Source organism: Vulpes vulpes, chromosome 1 (genome assembly GCF_048418805.1).
Source record: "Vulpes vulpes isolate BD-2025 chromosome 1, VulVul3, whole genome shotgun sequence".
Lineage (NCBI taxonomy): Eukaryota > Metazoa > Chordata > Mammalia > Carnivora > Canidae > Vulpes > Vulpes vulpes.
In genome coordinates, this window is record NC_132780.1 from 65,021,428 (window position 1) to 65,039,589 (window position 18,162).

Consider the following 18,162-nt stretch of genomic DNA (forward strand, 5'->3'; position numbering starts at 1 on the left):
ACCACAGCAGTTTCCCCATTGGCTTTCTTGCTTCCACTTTTCCTCCCCACCCAATCCCCACAAAATAGCCAAATGTCTTTTCTAAAGCATGACTCCAATTATGTCACCCACACCCTAGCAAAAACTCAGATTCTTGTTACCAGCTAGAATCTAGCTTCCTCATTGCCTTCAAAGCCTTCCATGGTCTGGCTACCCCATCTCTCTGATCTTACCTCCAAGTAAACCTGGTTCATTACTCAGCTATCTACTTTTCTTTTTGTTGATTAGATTTATTTCAGTCTTTGCTCTTTGGGTTCTCTGCTTTTCCCACATTAACTCTAATAATCACCTCCACACAAAGGCCTTTTCTTATTTATTAACCTTAGCCCCAGTCATTCATTTCACTGACTCTTAGAGCAATTATTGGTCCCCTAAAAACTCTTTTTGTTTTCATATTTATTGTCTCTCTTTGCACACTATAACGTAAACTCCTAATTGGCAGTAATTTGGAATATCTTGTTCAAAGCCATGTTCCCAGTACGTAGAATGATTCCTTGCACTAGAGATTTCAGAGATATTTCCTACCGAAAAAATGTTTCCAAGATGGATGAAGTTGAATGGAAGGGCTTATCTGTTTTGATTATCATAAACATAACTCCAATATACCATGTTTATTACTGGTTTACAATATCATGAGGAGATGATTTGTTAGGAAAAAGTAAAACTGATGAGATTATGAAACATTTTTCATCAGTGGAGTCCCATTTAATGAAGTCATTATTTTCAAAGAGGTTTCTAATCCTAATGTTCTAGATATTTTTAGAATGGATATAAAATGACAACTTAGAATTTTCTTTTTCCTTTTAAGTAAATCTACTTCTAGATCTGGCTTAAAATTATTCTCTTCCAGGTTTAGTCAATGTATTAAAAAGTAGCTGAAACTAACAGTATTGCAAAACATATCAATCAACTTCCGGGAGGTAAGTTATTACTTTCTGCAAACCTAGACAGCTCTACTTTGTCTAAATCTTTAAATTAAGGCTGTAATTTTTTATTTTCTGTATTGTGGTTCCTAACTTCCTGTTCTACTGTTGACTAATTATATGTTGCATCAAATCCCATCTCATACGAAGACCCTATTAAAAATTTGGAATGAAGTTGGCAAATTTTAAATAGAAAGAAATAAATGCACACTGTCAGAGTTCAGTAGGACATTGACAGTGGAACACAATACTCCAAAGTGAGTCTCAAAACCCTTCAAATACAGCCCAACATACATTGCAGCCTTCTGCCCTCCTTTTCCCTCCCCCCAGTCCCCACCAGTCACCCCGTTTTGTCTACACCTGTTACAGAAGCAGGCTTCCTCCCTCTTGCCTGTCTTTGCCTGGGCTCTTTCCCAGCCTATCCCCCATCCTGTCAGCATCCTCTACTCTCACACCTCTCTTCTTCTTTCATGTTCCAGGTCAAGGTTTCCTTCTTCTAGGAAGCTCTTTCCAAACCCCCAGGCACTTGCTTGGTCTTTATTCCTGTGCTCAGTGTTCAAATTATACTTGGTAAAAATATGCCTAACATCCCTCTTTTCAAACTGCTGTGTAATGGTTTATGTCCAAATCAACATCCATCCTGCTGGATGATCTCTCAGGGCAAGAACACCATCTATTCTGGAATCCTCAACACTTACCATACTCACTACAGGAAGTGCTCACTAAGTAGCCGGTGAATATTCTACTCATTTCAACATACCTTGGGGTTCTAAGAGGGTGTGTTCTGCACATATTATTTTGCTCTGTATTGGTAATTGGCAATTGGCAGGGGTTGGGGGACATGTTATGTTCATGTCTCCTCTTTTTCCCTATATTCTCCCTTCTGTCTTCAGAATGGAACAGCAACTAGATGAAGAGGCTGGACTGAGGTTCTGACACCTTATATACTACCTCTGACACCAGGACTCAGGCATCAGCTTGCAGGGCTTTTCTCTGACTTCTTATTTCTTTTTATGAATACTTCTCCCATCTACTCTCCCTTTCCAAGAGTTCTTGTGCCCTCGGGCTTTTCAAGTTCCCTATCTAGGGCTTTCTCATCTTCCTTGACACTTCTATCAATACCCCCAAATTACTTAAATATACAGGAGCCTTTCTATTTTAAAAGGCATAGATTACTTCCAGTGAAATTCTACTAAGTGGGACTCCTGGGTAGCTCGGTGGTTGAGCATCTGCCTTCGGCTCAGAGTATGATCCCCAGGTTCTGGGATGAGTCCCACATTGGACTCCCTGTGGGGAGTCTACTTCTCCTTCTGCCTGTGTCTCTGCCTCTGTGTCTCTAATGAATGAATAAAAAAATATAAAAAAAAAGAAATTCTAATAAGTAAACTTTTTAATTTGGCATCTAGCTGTGTTTTACTAATTCTAGCACTCTGCATTTAAGCCTTCCATATAAAATAACTTTTTATAAAAAAACACATATTTATTAATTTGCTAATTACCAACTTGCATGTTGTGACCTTTAATTTTAAGTGTCAACTTGAGTATGGTGTCCAGATTAAACATTCTGGGTGTGTCTGCGAAGGGTATTTCCAGAAGAGATTAGCATATGAATCACTGGACTCAACGGATTGCTTCCCCCATGTAGATGGGCCTCATCCAATCCAGTGGGGGCCTGAATAGAGCTATTAGCAGAAAAAGGAGGAATTCACCCTCTTTTTTCCTGCCTCATTGAATACAATAGGACGTCTCATATCTTTCCTGGGACTGGAATTTACACCATCTGCTTCCTGGTTCTCAGGCCTTCAGGTTTAAGACTGAATTACATCTTTGGGTTTCCTAGGTCTCCAGCTTACAGTTGGTAGATCATGGGACTTCTCAGCTTCCATATTCACATGAACCAATTCCTCATAATAAATCTCCATATTTATATCTATATCTATATTTATATCCACCTCCTATTAGTTCAATTTTTCTGAAGAACACTAACAGGTTTAAAATATATACTTTATATAAAATAAATACAAATAAAGCCACAATGTCACTTCTAGCTCATTTTTTAAACTACCAGTACTCCATAATACAGAAATTTACCTCAATAAATTAATTTCTGACTGAATTTCAATTGTTTTAAATAACTCTTTAATCTAATATTGGCCTTACCCTACAGATTTAAGGGGAAAAAAAGCCTTAATTCACCTCGAATTCAGTATCACATTTTGAGTAGGTGTTTTTGCCTCACCCTTTAAATACCAACCCAAAAAGTTTTCAAAGCAAATTTGTTAATTTGTGTTTTTTTCTTCTTTTTCAAATAGTAAACTCTATATTTGATCAAGTAAAGTCCTATTATTTCATCATTGCATGAGAGGGTTTTCTTTAATGTTAAAAAAATGTTTAACTTTTAAATTCAAAGTGTAAAAGTCATTTGAATGTCACTCTATAAAACTGTAGGAAGCAATAGGTTAAAGTCCTTTTCTCCTTTCCCATCCCCATTTCTCTGGAGACCACTTCTGCTGGCAACTGGGTACACATTTTTCCCAATGATTAGGATTTCCTTCAACCCTCCTTCTTACAAACTTTTTCCTTCAACTCAATAGCTCCCTAAATATATCCCTGACTGGCTCTCCTTTGCTGAACTGCCAATTATGAAAGAACTGGCCTCTTTATACTTTATTTCTTATTCATTCTTCAACCCTGTAACCCTCTGTCCCTCTGCTCTTCTGATACTACTCTCACTAAAATACACCCATGCCCACATAGCTACCCAATTCAGGAACTTTTCTTCCTTCCCAGTCTTCATCTCACTCGATATGGCTTCTTCCCCTGAACCCTGGCATCATGAAGTCCATTCCTCCCTTGCTTTCTAAGACAACACTCTTCTGGTTTTCTTCCTATCACTAATGGCTACTTTTCAATTCCTGTTTGTCCTATCATACCTGTGTTTCTCATGTCAGTGTTCCATAGACTTCTACTCTTGGGTTTTCTTTCTTCTCTTCTACATGTCTTTCTGTATTCTCATCCACCAGTTTCAACTATTACCTTTGTGAAGGATTTCTTTTCCTTTGGTGCCCATGATTCTTGGTCACAGTGCTTTGAAGAATCAAGAGGTAGACCAAATGAAGGGTAGTGGGCAGCAAAGTAAAGCTTATTGAGCCACGGTAAAGAAAAGTTTACTGAGCAACAGTTACAAAAAGAGGAAGGGGACCCAAGAGGGTAGAGTTGACAATTTGGTGTTCAAATCTAGGGGTTTTTATGGCATCTTTGGTGTAGACTGTTTTAATCCGATTAACCCCATGCACCTGTCACCCAATCAGGTTTTTGTCCCCATGCTCATCTAGCTATCAAGTAGTCGTTCATGTGGGAAAGGGTGGAGGGTTACTTCAAGGGTGGTAAAGACCAAGAGGTCTGTGGTGGGACCAAGAGGGTAGTGGCCACCACTGCCCTAGGGCATGCTTGCCAGCTGCAGGCCACCAGATCAAGCTCTTTGTTTAAATATCTCACTAGCGTTGAACTGGCCCCTGGGCCTAAATTAGGATGCCCAAGGCTAGTCCCTTTCTTTCTGTCACACACAAGTTCTAAGTCCTCTTAGTAGGATGACTTAGAGCAGGGACATTGAGGAAAGTCTAGAATAACAGAATAGGGGTCTTTCTTTTTCCTTTTAAGGGCAGTTTTGCTCTTAGGATGGGGTGGGGCAGGGGGAGGCTTGCCCCTGATGACTTTTCTTCTGACTATCCTTCATTACCTATATACTAATAACTTCCAGATCTGTCTGTAGACCCTGATGTGAATCAGGCTAATGCCATCTTGGGCAAATCTGCCATGATAACCAGTTTGTGACCTGAAACCTTCTTGAGCATGACCTCCCCCCGCCCCCACCACCATTCTTTTGTTTGGCCACACACTTACGTACACCATCAGTGTATGTTGATCTGCCCCAGAGATAGGACTCTTCTGAAACATTCTCCTTTTGGGAGGGTGTCCCTAAACATGTACTCCTAGCTTCCAGGGCTATAAATTCAGGTCTTAAAGGAGGTGGGGTTGTGGAGATCTGCTTGTCTTTGTGGCAGCCCAAGAACTTACAGATGCTTCTATCTGTAAGTTCCCTTAATAAACCATTTCCTGTCAAGCTGGACTTCTAAGCATTTTTCTTTGGTCTTCTGGCTCCTTTGGCCTTTGGAGGTCATTTGCATATACCTCTCTTTCATGGAACAACCCTACTCTTCCCCTGACTTACAAATGCCCAAATCTATTTTCTAATATCTCTAATGCCCCAGATTCACAATTAAACTCCCCTTGTTTGTAGCTGAATTTGTGATGTCTCCCCTCTCATCATAACCTTATAATAACCTGATCCTCTTCCTATATTCCATAGCTTGCTCACATTCCCACTCATTCCTGTTGTCCAAACTGAAACAAATGAATCTTTCTCTTCTCTTTGCCCATCTTCGTATCTAGTTTCTCAGTCAATTATTTTACTATTACTCTGAAATATTCTGTTCTGTCACTACCACATTTCTAAAGATACTTTCAACAATCTCTGTGTGAGTTAGTTTTAAAGTGTTATAATAACTCACACAGAGATTGTTGAAAGTATCTTTTAATCATAGATTAATCATCCTTTAATCATAGAACCATCAAGTCATTATCCAGATTGCAGTTATTTTCTGATACATCCATTTCAGTTCCCTGTTTTAAAACCTCCAATATTTTCTAATATTCACAAGATTTTAAAATGCATACCTAAAAATTAACAAGTCAGGAAACAGCAAATGTTGGCAAGGATGGGGAGAAAGGGGAACAGTCTTACATTTTTGGTGGGGATATAAGCTAGTACAGCCACTCTGGAAAATAGTATGGAGGTTCCTAAAAGTTAAAACTAGAGCTACCCTATGACCCAGCGATTGCACTACTAGGTATTTACCCAATGGATACAAATGTGATCTGAAGGGGCACCTGCACCCCAATGTTTATAGCAGCAATGTCCACAATAGCCAAACTATGGAAAGAGCCCAGATGTCCATCAGCAGATGAATGGATAAAGAATATGTGGTATATATACAAAGTGGAATATTACTTAGCCACCAAAAGGATGAAATCTCACCATCTGCAATAACATGGATGGAACTGGAGGGTATTAAGCTAAGCAAAATAAGTCAATTAGAGAAAGACAATTATCATATGGCTTCACTCATGTGTGGGATTTAAGAATCAAAATAAAGGAGCATAGGGGAAGGGAGGGAAAAATAAAACAAGACAAAATCAGAGAGGGAGACAAACCGTAAGAGACTACTAACTATAGGAAACCAATGGAGGGTTGCTGGAGGGGAGGTGGGTAGAGGGATGGGGTGACTGGGTGATGGGCATGAAGGAAGACACGTGATGTAATGAGCACTGGGTGTTATATAGGTCTGATGAATAACTGAACTCTACATCTGAAACTAATAATACACTGTGTTAATTAATTGACTTAAGATAAAAAACACATACCTGTTATAATCACATATTACACACATTAAATGATAACTCTCTCTCACACACAAATAAGGTAGTTAGCCATCAGATTCCATTTTATCTAACAATCCCTGCCTACTAACACCCTATCTTTTAGCCATTCCTCAAGCTGTCTGGGTTCCTGCTTGCATCTGGGTCCTTGCTCAGGGTGTTTCATCAGCATTCAACCAGCAATTTCATTGTGATTGAACTGTGAATATGTTCTCTCTTCGAAAGAGAAATGAGCAGTTAAGATGATCCCTGTTTAAATCAGGGAAAGGTTGACACCCCTGGGGGGTGGGTCGGAGGGACACTCCTGGGGGTGTCTAAGGGACGCCTGGCCCAGCCTGTGCAGCCTGGACACCCAGTGGATGTTGGATGTCGCTGACAGGGGACAGGACAGGCTCAAAGCCAGTTGTTTTCTTGGGGGTGATCTTCCTGAAGGTGGGAATGCTGTATCTGGGCAAGTCCTGGGCGGCTGATGGAGCCAGGCTAGCAGGTGTCACGCCCGGCGGGGCTGCGCTGGCTCTGACTGCCCACTGGACTGTCTAGGCAGGGGTGTGGAGTGTGGTGCTAGAGACCATGCAGGATGTTAGGGGACAGCTGGCTCTGTTTCCAATCATTGAAAAAGGAAATGACCTTAAAACGACAGTGTCCTGTTAGTTGCAGATCCTTGTGGTAGGGAAGTAGAACAACATCTGTAAAGTCAGGGTTTCTTCAGTCCACCTAACAGGAAGGCAGTAGATTTTTCTTTCCCCTGAAATTAAAGCAGCTAAATACAAAGAGTACTATTACCTTTAAAAATGTTTAAGAATTTCGGAAAGGACTTCAATACTGTGGCTGTGTCTGATTTGCTGCTACCCCCACTTCACACCAGCAGTGGCCTGGCTCCCTGTTAGCTCATTCTACCTCAGGAGAGCCAGAACTGGGGTCTCTTCTGACCTGGGTCACGTGCAGAACTTTAGATCTTCTTCTGCTACAGAGTAACCCAGCAAGGATAAGTTAATGATGGTCCCATTTGTCACTTTCTGTGATGACCATCCTATTGTGAGAGTCTCCTCGAGGTGGTGAGCACTCTAGCAGCCTTCAAATGCTTGACTTGTGACCTCAGCATTTCCAGCCTTTTTGGCTTCAGAGATTCCATTAGCTCCATTAGCTTCAAGCTTTGTCTATATATAGACAAAATTTCATTCACCTTGGGCTAGACTCAGACCAGCTTAAATTGGACCCAGTTTGACCCAGGACCACATCCAATTTTTAAGTCGGACCCAGTCTGATAACCACCAGCAGTTCCCAGTGTGGAATCTGGGGAGAATGGGGAGACAATTGGGGGAGGGCTTCCAACCACATGGGGAACCGTGGAAATCCAATGGGATCAGGAGCTCAACACAGGGAGTACAGAGCTCAGAGCAGGGCGCAAGTCACCCAGGGTCCTGGGAAGTCAGGAGAACTCCAAGTGCTTGCAGGTGTATGCCTGTGTTTCTCCTTGTCCCCAAAGCTGCTAGATGTCGCTTCACATCCCATCACTGCTGCTAAATCTGTTAACAAAACTCAGCTGAATAAATTTAAAGATCAAATTGGCTATTTAATGATGCAGGAGTCAGCATCCCCGTCTAGCCACAGGAAGGAGCTTTGTGGAGCCGTGGGAAAGGAAAGGCTTTCCAAGGTGGAAAGAGTGTGGAAGGACTTTGCTGGAGAATGCACGGTTTCGGGCAAGGTCAGCTTCCTCAGGTAATGGAAAGGGTCTGTGGGACAGGGTATAAAAAGTTGCATTCCTGGCATTGAGGCTGCAGTTAGGCGTGAAGTCTTGGTCTGCTGTTACGGAGTTTAGCCCAGTGATTGCAGTTTGCCCTGCTGTCTTCTTTCAGCAGTTCAGGTATGTATTGAATATTTATCATGTATTAGTTACTAGGATACAATACTGAGAAAATAGACATCTATATTCCTCTCCCAGAGCTAGATGTTAATCAGTTATGTGATTTTATATATATGTGTGTGTATCTATATACACTGGACCTGGACCTGTGAAACATGGGGGTTAGGTGTGACCACTCCCCATATAGTCGAAAATCTATACAAAGTGTGACTCCCTGAAAACTTAAGTACTAATAGCTTACTGTTGAGAAGCCCTTCCCGTAAACAGTTGACTGACACATATTTTGTGTTATATGGACTGTGTACTCTATTCTTACAATAAGATCAGCTAGAGAATGATACAGTCCTGTAATTGTATTTATTGAAAAAAAAATCTGTGTAAGTGGACCTTCAGTTCACACCTGTGTTGTTGAGGGATGAGCAAATCCGAGGAATGAGCTCGGTCACAGGAGGTCAATGAAGGGGGCTGGGAATGTGATGTAGGATGAGCCCCAACAGCTGGGCTGGGCTGGGCTGCAATTTTGGTCTCTATCTTCAGAAAGATGGGCAGCTGTTGGCAGCATCCAAGCAGGGCATTGCCTTCATACCTTGTAGTTCAGTCATTCCTTGATGGGGGGGGCCCAGAAGGAGCTCCTTAGGGACAGGTAACAAGGACTGGCCTGGGAAGCAGCCAAGGCCCACTGCATGAAAATGCCAGGCTACAAACACATGAATCCCCAACCCGGGTGGGGAATTGTTCTTGGGCAAATGCAGATGATCGCTCCATAGGTCTGGGAGCATGTGGTGTCAGCATCCCAGAGCCCTGTGGACCTCAGGTCCTTGCTACCTGCTTCCTTCCCAAAGACGGCCAGTCTCCTGCTCCCTGATGTTTGAGGCCAGTTCTGCCTGCTGGTGGGCTGGTACTGACCCCACCGGATGACTAATGTATGTGATTATGAACACGCCCCAGATGCCCCTCTCTCCCCGTGCCGCTGCAGGTGGACATCTGGGCTGTTTCCGATTTTGGAATCATGAGTAGTGCTGTTTTGTGCATTCTGATGTGTGTTCTGTGTTACACATTTCTTGATGCACATGCTCACGGTTAGCTGTGTGCTTGGCACAGAATTGCTCCCTGGTCTGTTTTTCTGAGTGGCTGATTCAACTTCACTACTCCTTCTGGAGGGTTTGGAAGTTCATCCAAACTCAATGTTCTTAGCCTTTTTTGGTTTTAACCATCCTGATGGGTGTATGGTTTTCATTTTTCATTTCAATTTGCATTTCTCTGATAATTAATAAAGATGAACATCTTCTCCAGTTAATTGGCCATTTGGAGATCTTTCGTGAGGTGCCTTTCGCATATTTTTCTGTCGGTTTGTCTGTCTGAGGATTTGTAGGAATTCTTTGTATGTTCTGGATATCCTTCTCAGCTTTATGTGTTGCTCATCTTTCCTACGTTATGGCTTGCCTTTTCACTCACTGAGTGGTGTCTTTTTTTTTTTTAAGATTTTATTTATTTATTCATGAGAGACAGAGAGGCAAGGACATAGGAGAAGCAGGCTCCTTGCAGGGAGCCTGATGTGGGACTCAATCCCAGGACCCTGGGATCATGACCTGAGCCAAAGGTAGATGCTCAACCACTGAGCCACCCAGGCATCCCTGAAATGGTGTCTTTTGAAGAATCTCAAGTTTTGTATTTGTGGATATTTATTATTATTGTGGATGTATTAAAGTTTTTGTCTTTCTTGAGCATCTAAATACTAATATATATATACTTAGACAAACATGAATTTTTTTTTTTTTCTCAGAATCTATTCCTTTCCTGGCAATAGTCCTTGAATTTTCTTGGGTGGCCATTCTTCTCTCTTCTGGCCAGGCCCTGGGGGTCACAGTCCCATGACACGTAGGGCTGACTGGTCAGCACACTTTTATCCTTCTGATTACATGATAAATTCAAGGATGAGAAGTGGCCCAAATTGGCCCAAACTCATAGGGGATGTTCAGGGTTTGATAGGAAGAGATGGTCACTCTTCCCGCACCAGAGCATGCATGGCAGGTTGGCCACGGGAGCTGCTGGCCACTCTGTTGCCAGGAAATGGCAACAGAAAGGAGAAACCAGAGCCAAAGTATAGACAGGCTCTCTGAGAGATGGAGAGACCAGGCCTGGGTGGCTCAGGCTGCTGTATAGGGCCCTGTGTAGACCTTTCAGTGACAAGTCTACCCCTCCAGGGAAAGCATCCCTTTCTTTTGGGCCCACTAGGCTGAGCTTCCTCTCACACCAAGAAGGCACTTATTGATATGCAGAGTAAACTGCCTTAATGTAATCTTTTTAAATGTCTATACTGTGTCCCGCTGAATGTAAGGACTTTGATTGCATTTTATATTCTAATCAATGCTATTTTGGACATCCTTGAAGAAATACATTTTGGGAAATGTACAATGATTTACATGTTTTAAGTTTATAGAATGAAAATTTAGGAATCAAAGAATATGTACTTTTAAAAATATTTTGACCTACATTGCCAAATAGCCAAAGTTAATGCCCATTTATTCTCTTACCAGCAGTGTATGAGAAAAGTCTGTACATGATAATTTTATTTTATCATTTAGTTATTGCCAAGTTCGAATATGAAAAATGACATCCTTTTGTCTTAACGTCACAATTCTTGATTACTAATTGTTTTTATATGTTTATTGGGCACTGGTATTAATCTTTTTTGTGAATTTATTGCTATTTATTTACTTATTTCAAAAGTCATTTTATTTATTTTGTTTTTTTTATCATGATGCATGTCCTTCATCCCCATCCTCTATTTCTTCCATCCCCCCACTGATCTCTCCTCTGGTGACCAACAGTGTGTTCTCTGTAGTTAAGAGTCTGCTTCTTGGTTTCTCTCTCTCTCTTCCTTTCCCCTTTGTTTGTTTCTTAAGGCCCACAAATGAGTGAGATTATATGGTGTTTGTCTTTCTCTGACATATTTCACTTAGTATAACATTCACTGGCTCCATGCATGATATTGCAAATGGCAAGATTTCATTCTTTTTTATGGCTGAGTAGTATTCCATCCTGTTTCTACACCACATCTTCTTTATCCATTCATTAACTTGTTGGACACTTGGGCTGCTTCTGTAATTTGACTATTGTTGATAATGCTGCTGTAAACATCAGGGTGCATGTCTCTTTTTGAATTGGTGTTTTTGTTTCCTTTGGATAAATACCCAGTAGTGTGATTGCTGGGTCATAGGTAGCCCTATTTTTACTTTTTGGGGAACATCCATACTATTTTACAGAGTGGTTGTACCAGTTTGCAATCCCACCAATAGTGTAGAAGGATTCCCCTTTCTCCACATCTTCACCAACACCTCTTTTTTGATTTTAGCCATTCTGACAGATGTGAGGTGACATTTCATTGTGGTTTTAGTTTATATTTCTCTAATGATAAGTGATGTTGAGCATCTTTTCATGTGTCTGTTGACCATCTGGATGTCTTCTTTGGGGAAATGTCTATTCATGTCTTCTGCCCATTTTTAAATTGGATTATTCATTTTTGGGGGGGTGTTGAGTTAAAGAAGTTCTTTACAGACTTTGGATACTAGCCCTTTATTTGATATGTCATTTGCAAGTATCTTCTCCCATTCTGTAGGCTGCCTTTTAGTTTTGTTGACTGTTTCCTTTGCTGTGGAGAAGTTTTTATCTCACTGAAGTCCCAATAGTTCAATTTTGCTTTTGTTTCCCTTGCCTTTGGAGACGTGTCTAGTTGGAAGTTGCTGTGGCCAAGGTCACAGAGGTTGCTGCCTGTGTTCTTCTCTAGGATTTTGATGGATTCCTTTCTCATATGTAGATATTCCATCCATTTTGAGTCTATTCTTGTATGTGGTGTGAGGAAATGATCCAGTTTCATTTTCATTCTTCTGCATATGGCTAATTTTCCCAACACCATTTATTGAAGAGACTGTCTTTTTTCCATTGGATATTCTTTCTGACTTTGTAGGAAAGATTAGTTGACCATAGAGCTGAGAGTCCATTTCTGGGTTCTCTGTTCTGTTTTATTGACCTATGTGTTTTTGTGCCAGTACCACACTGTCTTGATGATTTACAGCTTTGTAATAGAACTTGAAGTCCGGAATTGTGCTGCCATCAGCTTTGGTTTTCTTTTTCAAGATTGCTTTGGCTATTTGGAGTCTTTTGTGGTTCCATACAAATTTTAGGATTGTTTGTTCCAGCTCTATGAAAAATGCTGGTGGTATTTTGATATGTATTGCACTGAATGTGTGGATCACTCTGGATAGCATAGACATTTTAACAATATTTGTTCTTCCAATCTATAAGCATGGAATGTTTTTCCAGGTCTTTGCATCATGTTGAGTTTCTTTCATAAGTGTTCTATGGCTTTCAGAGTACAGATCTTTCTCCTCTTTGGTTAGGTTTATTCCTAGATATTTTATTGTTTTTGGTGCAGTTGTCAATGGCATTGTTTTCTTAATTTTTCTTTCTGCTGCTCATTATTAGTAGATAGGGATACAACAGATTTCTGGATATTGATTTTTGTATCCTGCAACCTTACTGAATTCATTTATCATTTCTAGCAGTTTTTTTTGTGGTCTTTATGGCTTTCCCTACATTGTATAATGTCATATGGAAAGAGTGAGAGTTTTACTTCTTCCATACCAATTTGGATGCCAAATTTTATTCCTTCCTCTTGTCTGATTGCTGTGCCTATGACTTCTAGTCCTATGTTGTACTAAACACTGGTAACAGTAGGCAACTGTGTCATGTTCCTGACCTTAGGAAAAAGGCTCTCAGTTTTTTCCCATTGAGGATGATGTTTACTGTGGGTTTTTATTGCTTTTCTGCAGTTTGCATTTTTTCTTTCTTTTGAGGTTTTATGTTTTCTGTCATTTATTTATAATAGCTCTCTAAATATTAAGGATGTTAATTCTTTCCCTTATTTTTGTAGGTTTTTCTAGTTTTTGTTTTTCAATTGTTAATCGTACTTTGTAACCTACAATCCATCTGAAATTTAATTCTTCTTGTTATTATTTCTCAAATGGCTATTGGTTGTTCCTGAGCAATTAAAATAATTTGTTTCATGAGCTGAAGGCCCTACCCCTTCTCCTCTTTCCCAGTCACGCTCCCATTCTGTCCAAGGGTTCCTATATCAGCAGAGATTTCCAGTGGCTTATGGGTGGAAGTCAGTTGGGATGGCCAGCAACTCAAAGCCAGGGGTAAGTGCACCTGTGTCCAGGAATGCCCAGCAGGACAGCATGCATTTTGTGCAGAGGCATTAGATGTCCTTTGGCCACTGTCAAGGCAGCACAGGTGTGGGAGTGGCCAAGCTCTTTGGAGAGGCTGTCTGTGGGTGGCTTGGAGCCTGGTCACCTGCACAGGTGAGTAGGTGTTGGTACACAAGCCTAGTCACTTAGGGCAACAGGGAGAGTCTGAGAAGGCCGTTTGTGCTGTCTGTTTGACGGTGAACCCATGCTGCCTCCATGCAGTGTCCCTCCACTGCTGATGCTTTCATAGGTCAGTGGAGCTGTGAAGTCACCTGTGGCCCCTGGTCTGGGTACGCTGTGCAGAGGTGCTACATGAGGAGTCAGAAATGTGAAGTCCCACTGTGTCAATGCCACTAATGAATTTCATTACTTACTGACACCTCCAATTTTGTCACTTGTAAAATGGAAGAAACATAACAAACAACTTTAAAGGGTATCGTAAGTATTAAATGATGTAATGTATTTATTGATATACCCAAATCTGCATGTTAATATGTATGAAGATGATTTTTATACTGTAAATTGGTGTGCAGATGCTATTATTTGCAAATCGTGGTGCTGAATGTGACAGGAATTACAGAAGAGATTAAGATAATCCTTGGTGCATAAAATTTTATGTTGAAGGAGTAATATAAAATTTAATCAGAGATTGATGGATGGAGTCTTTTTCTTATTTTTAAAAATATTCATGTCTTTAATTCTCATGAAAGTGTATTTCACTCGAAGTAGCACTTTTTTCTTTTAAAAAGATTTTTTATTTAAGTGTAATTAACATATAGTGTTATATTAGTTTTAGGTGTATGATATAGTTATTCAGCACTTTCATACATTACCTGGCACTTACCAGGTTATGTGTGCCCTTGACCTATTCATCTGTATGCTATCCCCACGCCCCCTTTCCCCACCCTCTCTTCCCTCCTCCCCTACTTCCTCTACCCCTCCCCCACCTCCCCACTACAAACACCATTTTCTTCTCTATATTTAAGAGTCTGGTTTTTTTTTTTTTTTTTTTTTTTGGTCTCTTTTTTTTTTTTCTTTGTTTGTTTCTTAAATTCCATGGGTGAAATCATGTGGTATTTGTCTTTCTCTGACTGACTTATTTCAATTAGCATAACACAGTCTAATGTCTACGGAAATGTCAAAATCTTGTTCTTTCTGATGGCCGAGTAATATTCCATTTACATATATACCACGTCTTCTTTATCCATTCAATGGGTGGCTTCTTAAAATTTTTGAAACAATTATAATTTTCATGTATTCTTTCACGTTTCTTTTTTAAAAAGATTTTTATTTATTTGTTCATGAGGGACACAGAAAGAGAGAGGCAGAGACATAGGCAGAGGGAGAAGCAGACTCCATGCAGGGAGCCCGATATGGGACTTGATCCTGGAACTCCAGGATCATGCCCTGAACCAAAGGTAGATGCTTAACCACTGACCACCCAGGCGTCCCTTCTTCTGTGTTTCTTATGATATTTTATGTTTCGGAGAAGCACTTGGAGGAGCCACACAGTAATTTCATTGCATCCTCTTGGGACACTCCCCTCATCACCAACTACATGCTGACCTCCGTGCTAACCCTTGGTTCCTTTAAAATGGCAAAACCTACAAAGCAAATCATGGTAGCCTTAAAATACTTAGCAATTTTTTCTATGAGATTCTCTGCCATGTCTTGGCAGTTGCAAGAATAATAACTAAAACCAAGTTTATGAATGGAGAAGATTGTGCATTAAAATATTCAAAATGTTTTTTATTTTTTTTCTCCAAATTCTTGCAGAATTTTCAAGTCTTTAAAGATCGCCTCTTATTTGTTATCACAGAGCCTCTATTTTATGGGAGATCATGGAGCATAAGTCCTTTGACTATTTTGAGAGCCTTATTGCTCACATTTCCCTACCTGCCGGTATCTTGGCCTTAGAGATTCTAAAATCAGGGTTTCTAGTCAGAAACCTTCAATCAGAATTCTTGCTGACTTCCTTTGGGTTATCTTCCAGTAGAACAGCTCATCTCCTTTGTTTTGTTCAACTGTGACTGCTGCACCATGTGGGGAAGTGGTGGTGGCCGACTGGGCAGTGAGCAGGTGCTGCATGCTGCAGGGTTGACCCCCCATCGGGTGGCCTGGAGGCTTTGCACAGAGCACCACCCACTCAGCGGAGAAGCCCCCAGTGGTCTTCCCCTGTCTGCTGGTGTTGTCTGAGCTGGAGGATGGCGGCCCAGGGCCCTGACTGCAGCCCTGCAGTCTGCCCCCAGAAGGGTCACCTGGGCAAGGGTGTGGGGAGGTGAAGGAAGTGGTAAAGGGCACACTGAGGACTGTTGGGGCACACTGCTGACACCGGAGGGTGGGAAGGGCTGGCAGGTGGAGAGCTTGAGACAGGAGAGATCACTGAGGGGAAGGAAAGCTGTTCTATTCTCAGAGCCAAGAGCAAGCCAGCATGACGGGTCAGAGGGAACGTCTGTGTCTGCGTTGAGACTTGATGGCCTTGAGCACCCAAGGGAGGCTGCTGTTCAGGAGTCAGGGGGTGTGGGCAGTCTGTGGCCTCCTCACCACAGTCAGGGGTTCTGGATTGTTTTGTAGATTGGCATGATCTTTCATGTGGGTATTGAGGGCCCAGGCCTCTCGAAGACAGAGCTAGGATGGATTGGGTACGAGGGGCTCAGGAAAGGAAGGGATTGGCATTTGTGTAGGCTTTGGTCCCTGGAAACTAGAACGTGGTCATGTCCCGAAGAGAGATATGGAGATAGAAGGGGTTCCAAGCGGGAAGAAGGGAGTGGAGTTACCTGGTCGCCAGCCTCCCGAGCAGAGTCCCTGTGTGTGTGGAGCTGGGGCCGTGGCCCACTCTCCTCCCTACCTGGGCTCCCGGGTCCCAACCACTGTGCCCGCTGCTGCAGATGGAAACGTGTATTGTTCAGCTGCCCTGAGTAGCTCTCCAGTTATGAACTGGGCTTTAGGAGCCCTTCTGTATGGTCTGCTGCCCAGCACACCGGGCTCTCCGGGATGCTTGTGAGGTTGCAAACTGTGGGACAGAAGTCTGAGGCTGTTGTTCACTCATTTATGCTCTTGTAAGATGTGGTCAGAGAGTCGGTGATTATATTTCCTGAGGTCACAGGCTTTCACCACGTACAGTGTTCTGAAATGGTTGAACAAACCCAAGGCAGTAGGCAATGTAGACTAATATTGCAGTCTGCCCCCAACTTGCTTGGAAAACTTGGGAAATGATATTGTGTCCCAGTCATCGATAATAACAGTCCATTTCGGTAGTAACCTTCTGTTCACTCCTCAGAGCTAGTGCTGGGCTCGCTCATTGTGGGCCGCCTCCGCGAGGTGCTGGTTTGGTCTGTTTTCCAGCAGCGGGAGCCGACTCCGCACGTCTGAGCAAGGTGTGCTGATCGGAAGATGGGGACGTGAATCCAGGTCTGTTTAAATCTGAAAGCCCATGGGAGGGGTGAGCAGTTGTGTGCATGGAACCTTCTAGACTTTCAGTAACATCTTCTCCTTTGTCCTGGGAGTGGGGACGGGCAGGTGAGTGAGTGGGTGTGACGCACTATGTGTGATGTACTCTACGGCATGTCACCCTGCAGTCGTCGTCTATGCCTCTGCGCTCTCAGGCTGGAGATGGGAGAACCACGGGGGATTTTCTGCTCTGCCCAGGGCTGTGTTGGTGACGTGATCATAGAACAGCGCCTGGTAGAGTCAAAGGAGCCTGCGTCCCACGTGCCGCTCGCTTGCAGCGCACAGTACTGCGCTTTCCCTGTGGATGGGAATGTACTTTGCCTGTGGAACACCACGGACCCTTCTTACCAGGTACTTCAAAGTTCCATGTGCTTTTTGTTAAGTCAAATGTCACAAAAAGCCTTGTAGTCACTTGCCCATCTCTCTGGTGCTATTTGGATGATGCTGCCCTCTGCGGATTCAGCGGCCCACTCTGGGAGAAACACGTTTGAGTTGTAGAAAATAGACTGCCTGCCATCCCTTTATTAAAGAATTTCTTCTTCAGTAAGGATATACGCAAGAAAAGGTTTATGTTAACATAAGACAAGTTAAAGTTTTGTAGATTTTATTTTATTTTTTAAAAGATTTTATTTATTTATTCATGAGACACACAGAGAGAGGCAGAGACACAGGCAGAGGGAGAAGCAGGCTCCTCCCTGGGAGCCTGATGTGGGACTCGATCTCGGGACTCCAGGATCACACCCTGGGCCAAAAGGAGGCACTCAACCACTGAGCCATCCAGGAGTTCTGAATTTTTGTGGATTTTAAATGTAACACATTTAAGGAAGTTTAGTATATTTAATGCAGAATCTTTTATATCATGCTGACAGTTTTAAAGACATCACTCGTTTGCATTCAAAAATTATTTCATGACTAGTATAAATTATCTGAATGCTCTTGGAAACAGGTTTCATTGCACAAAATGAAAAAGTAAACTCTCAGCCTTTTTGGTGTGGGGGATAATTTTTATCTTCATTCTGGGCTACAGGAATTTAGGGCCAGTGATGACAGCCCATGGAGCCAATGCTGTGTTTGCCTGAGAGCTTCCTGTCATTTCCATGTTACTGACACTTCACTCATCATTAAAGAGAGATCTATA

At 42.1% G+C, this 18,162-nt stretch overlaps 1 protein-coding gene across 20 annotated transcripts in view; it reads left to right on the forward strand.

Moving 5' to 3' along the window:
• Positions 1–18,162, forward strand: part of WDR27 (WD repeat domain 27) — a 235,284-nt gene that overhangs the window by 53,961 nt on the left and 163,161 nt on the right. For 17 of the 20 annotated variants that reach the window (XR_012002924.1, XR_012002923.1, XR_012002925.1 and 14 more), the window contains 2 exons: positions 16,920–16,985; positions 17,153–17,375. Coding sequence is in view for 12 of the 20 variants with exons in the window: in XM_072765782.1 (XP_072621883.1) it covers positions 17,187–17,375 (189 nt within the window). In the remaining 8 variants the exon portion in view is untranslated. Of the gene's footprint in view, positions 1–13,824; positions 14,013–16,919; positions 16,986–17,152; positions 17,376–18,162 lie in introns of those variants that run through there. The other 3 variants (XM_072765806.1, XM_072765860.1, XM_072765789.1) reach the window with 2 other exon arrangements.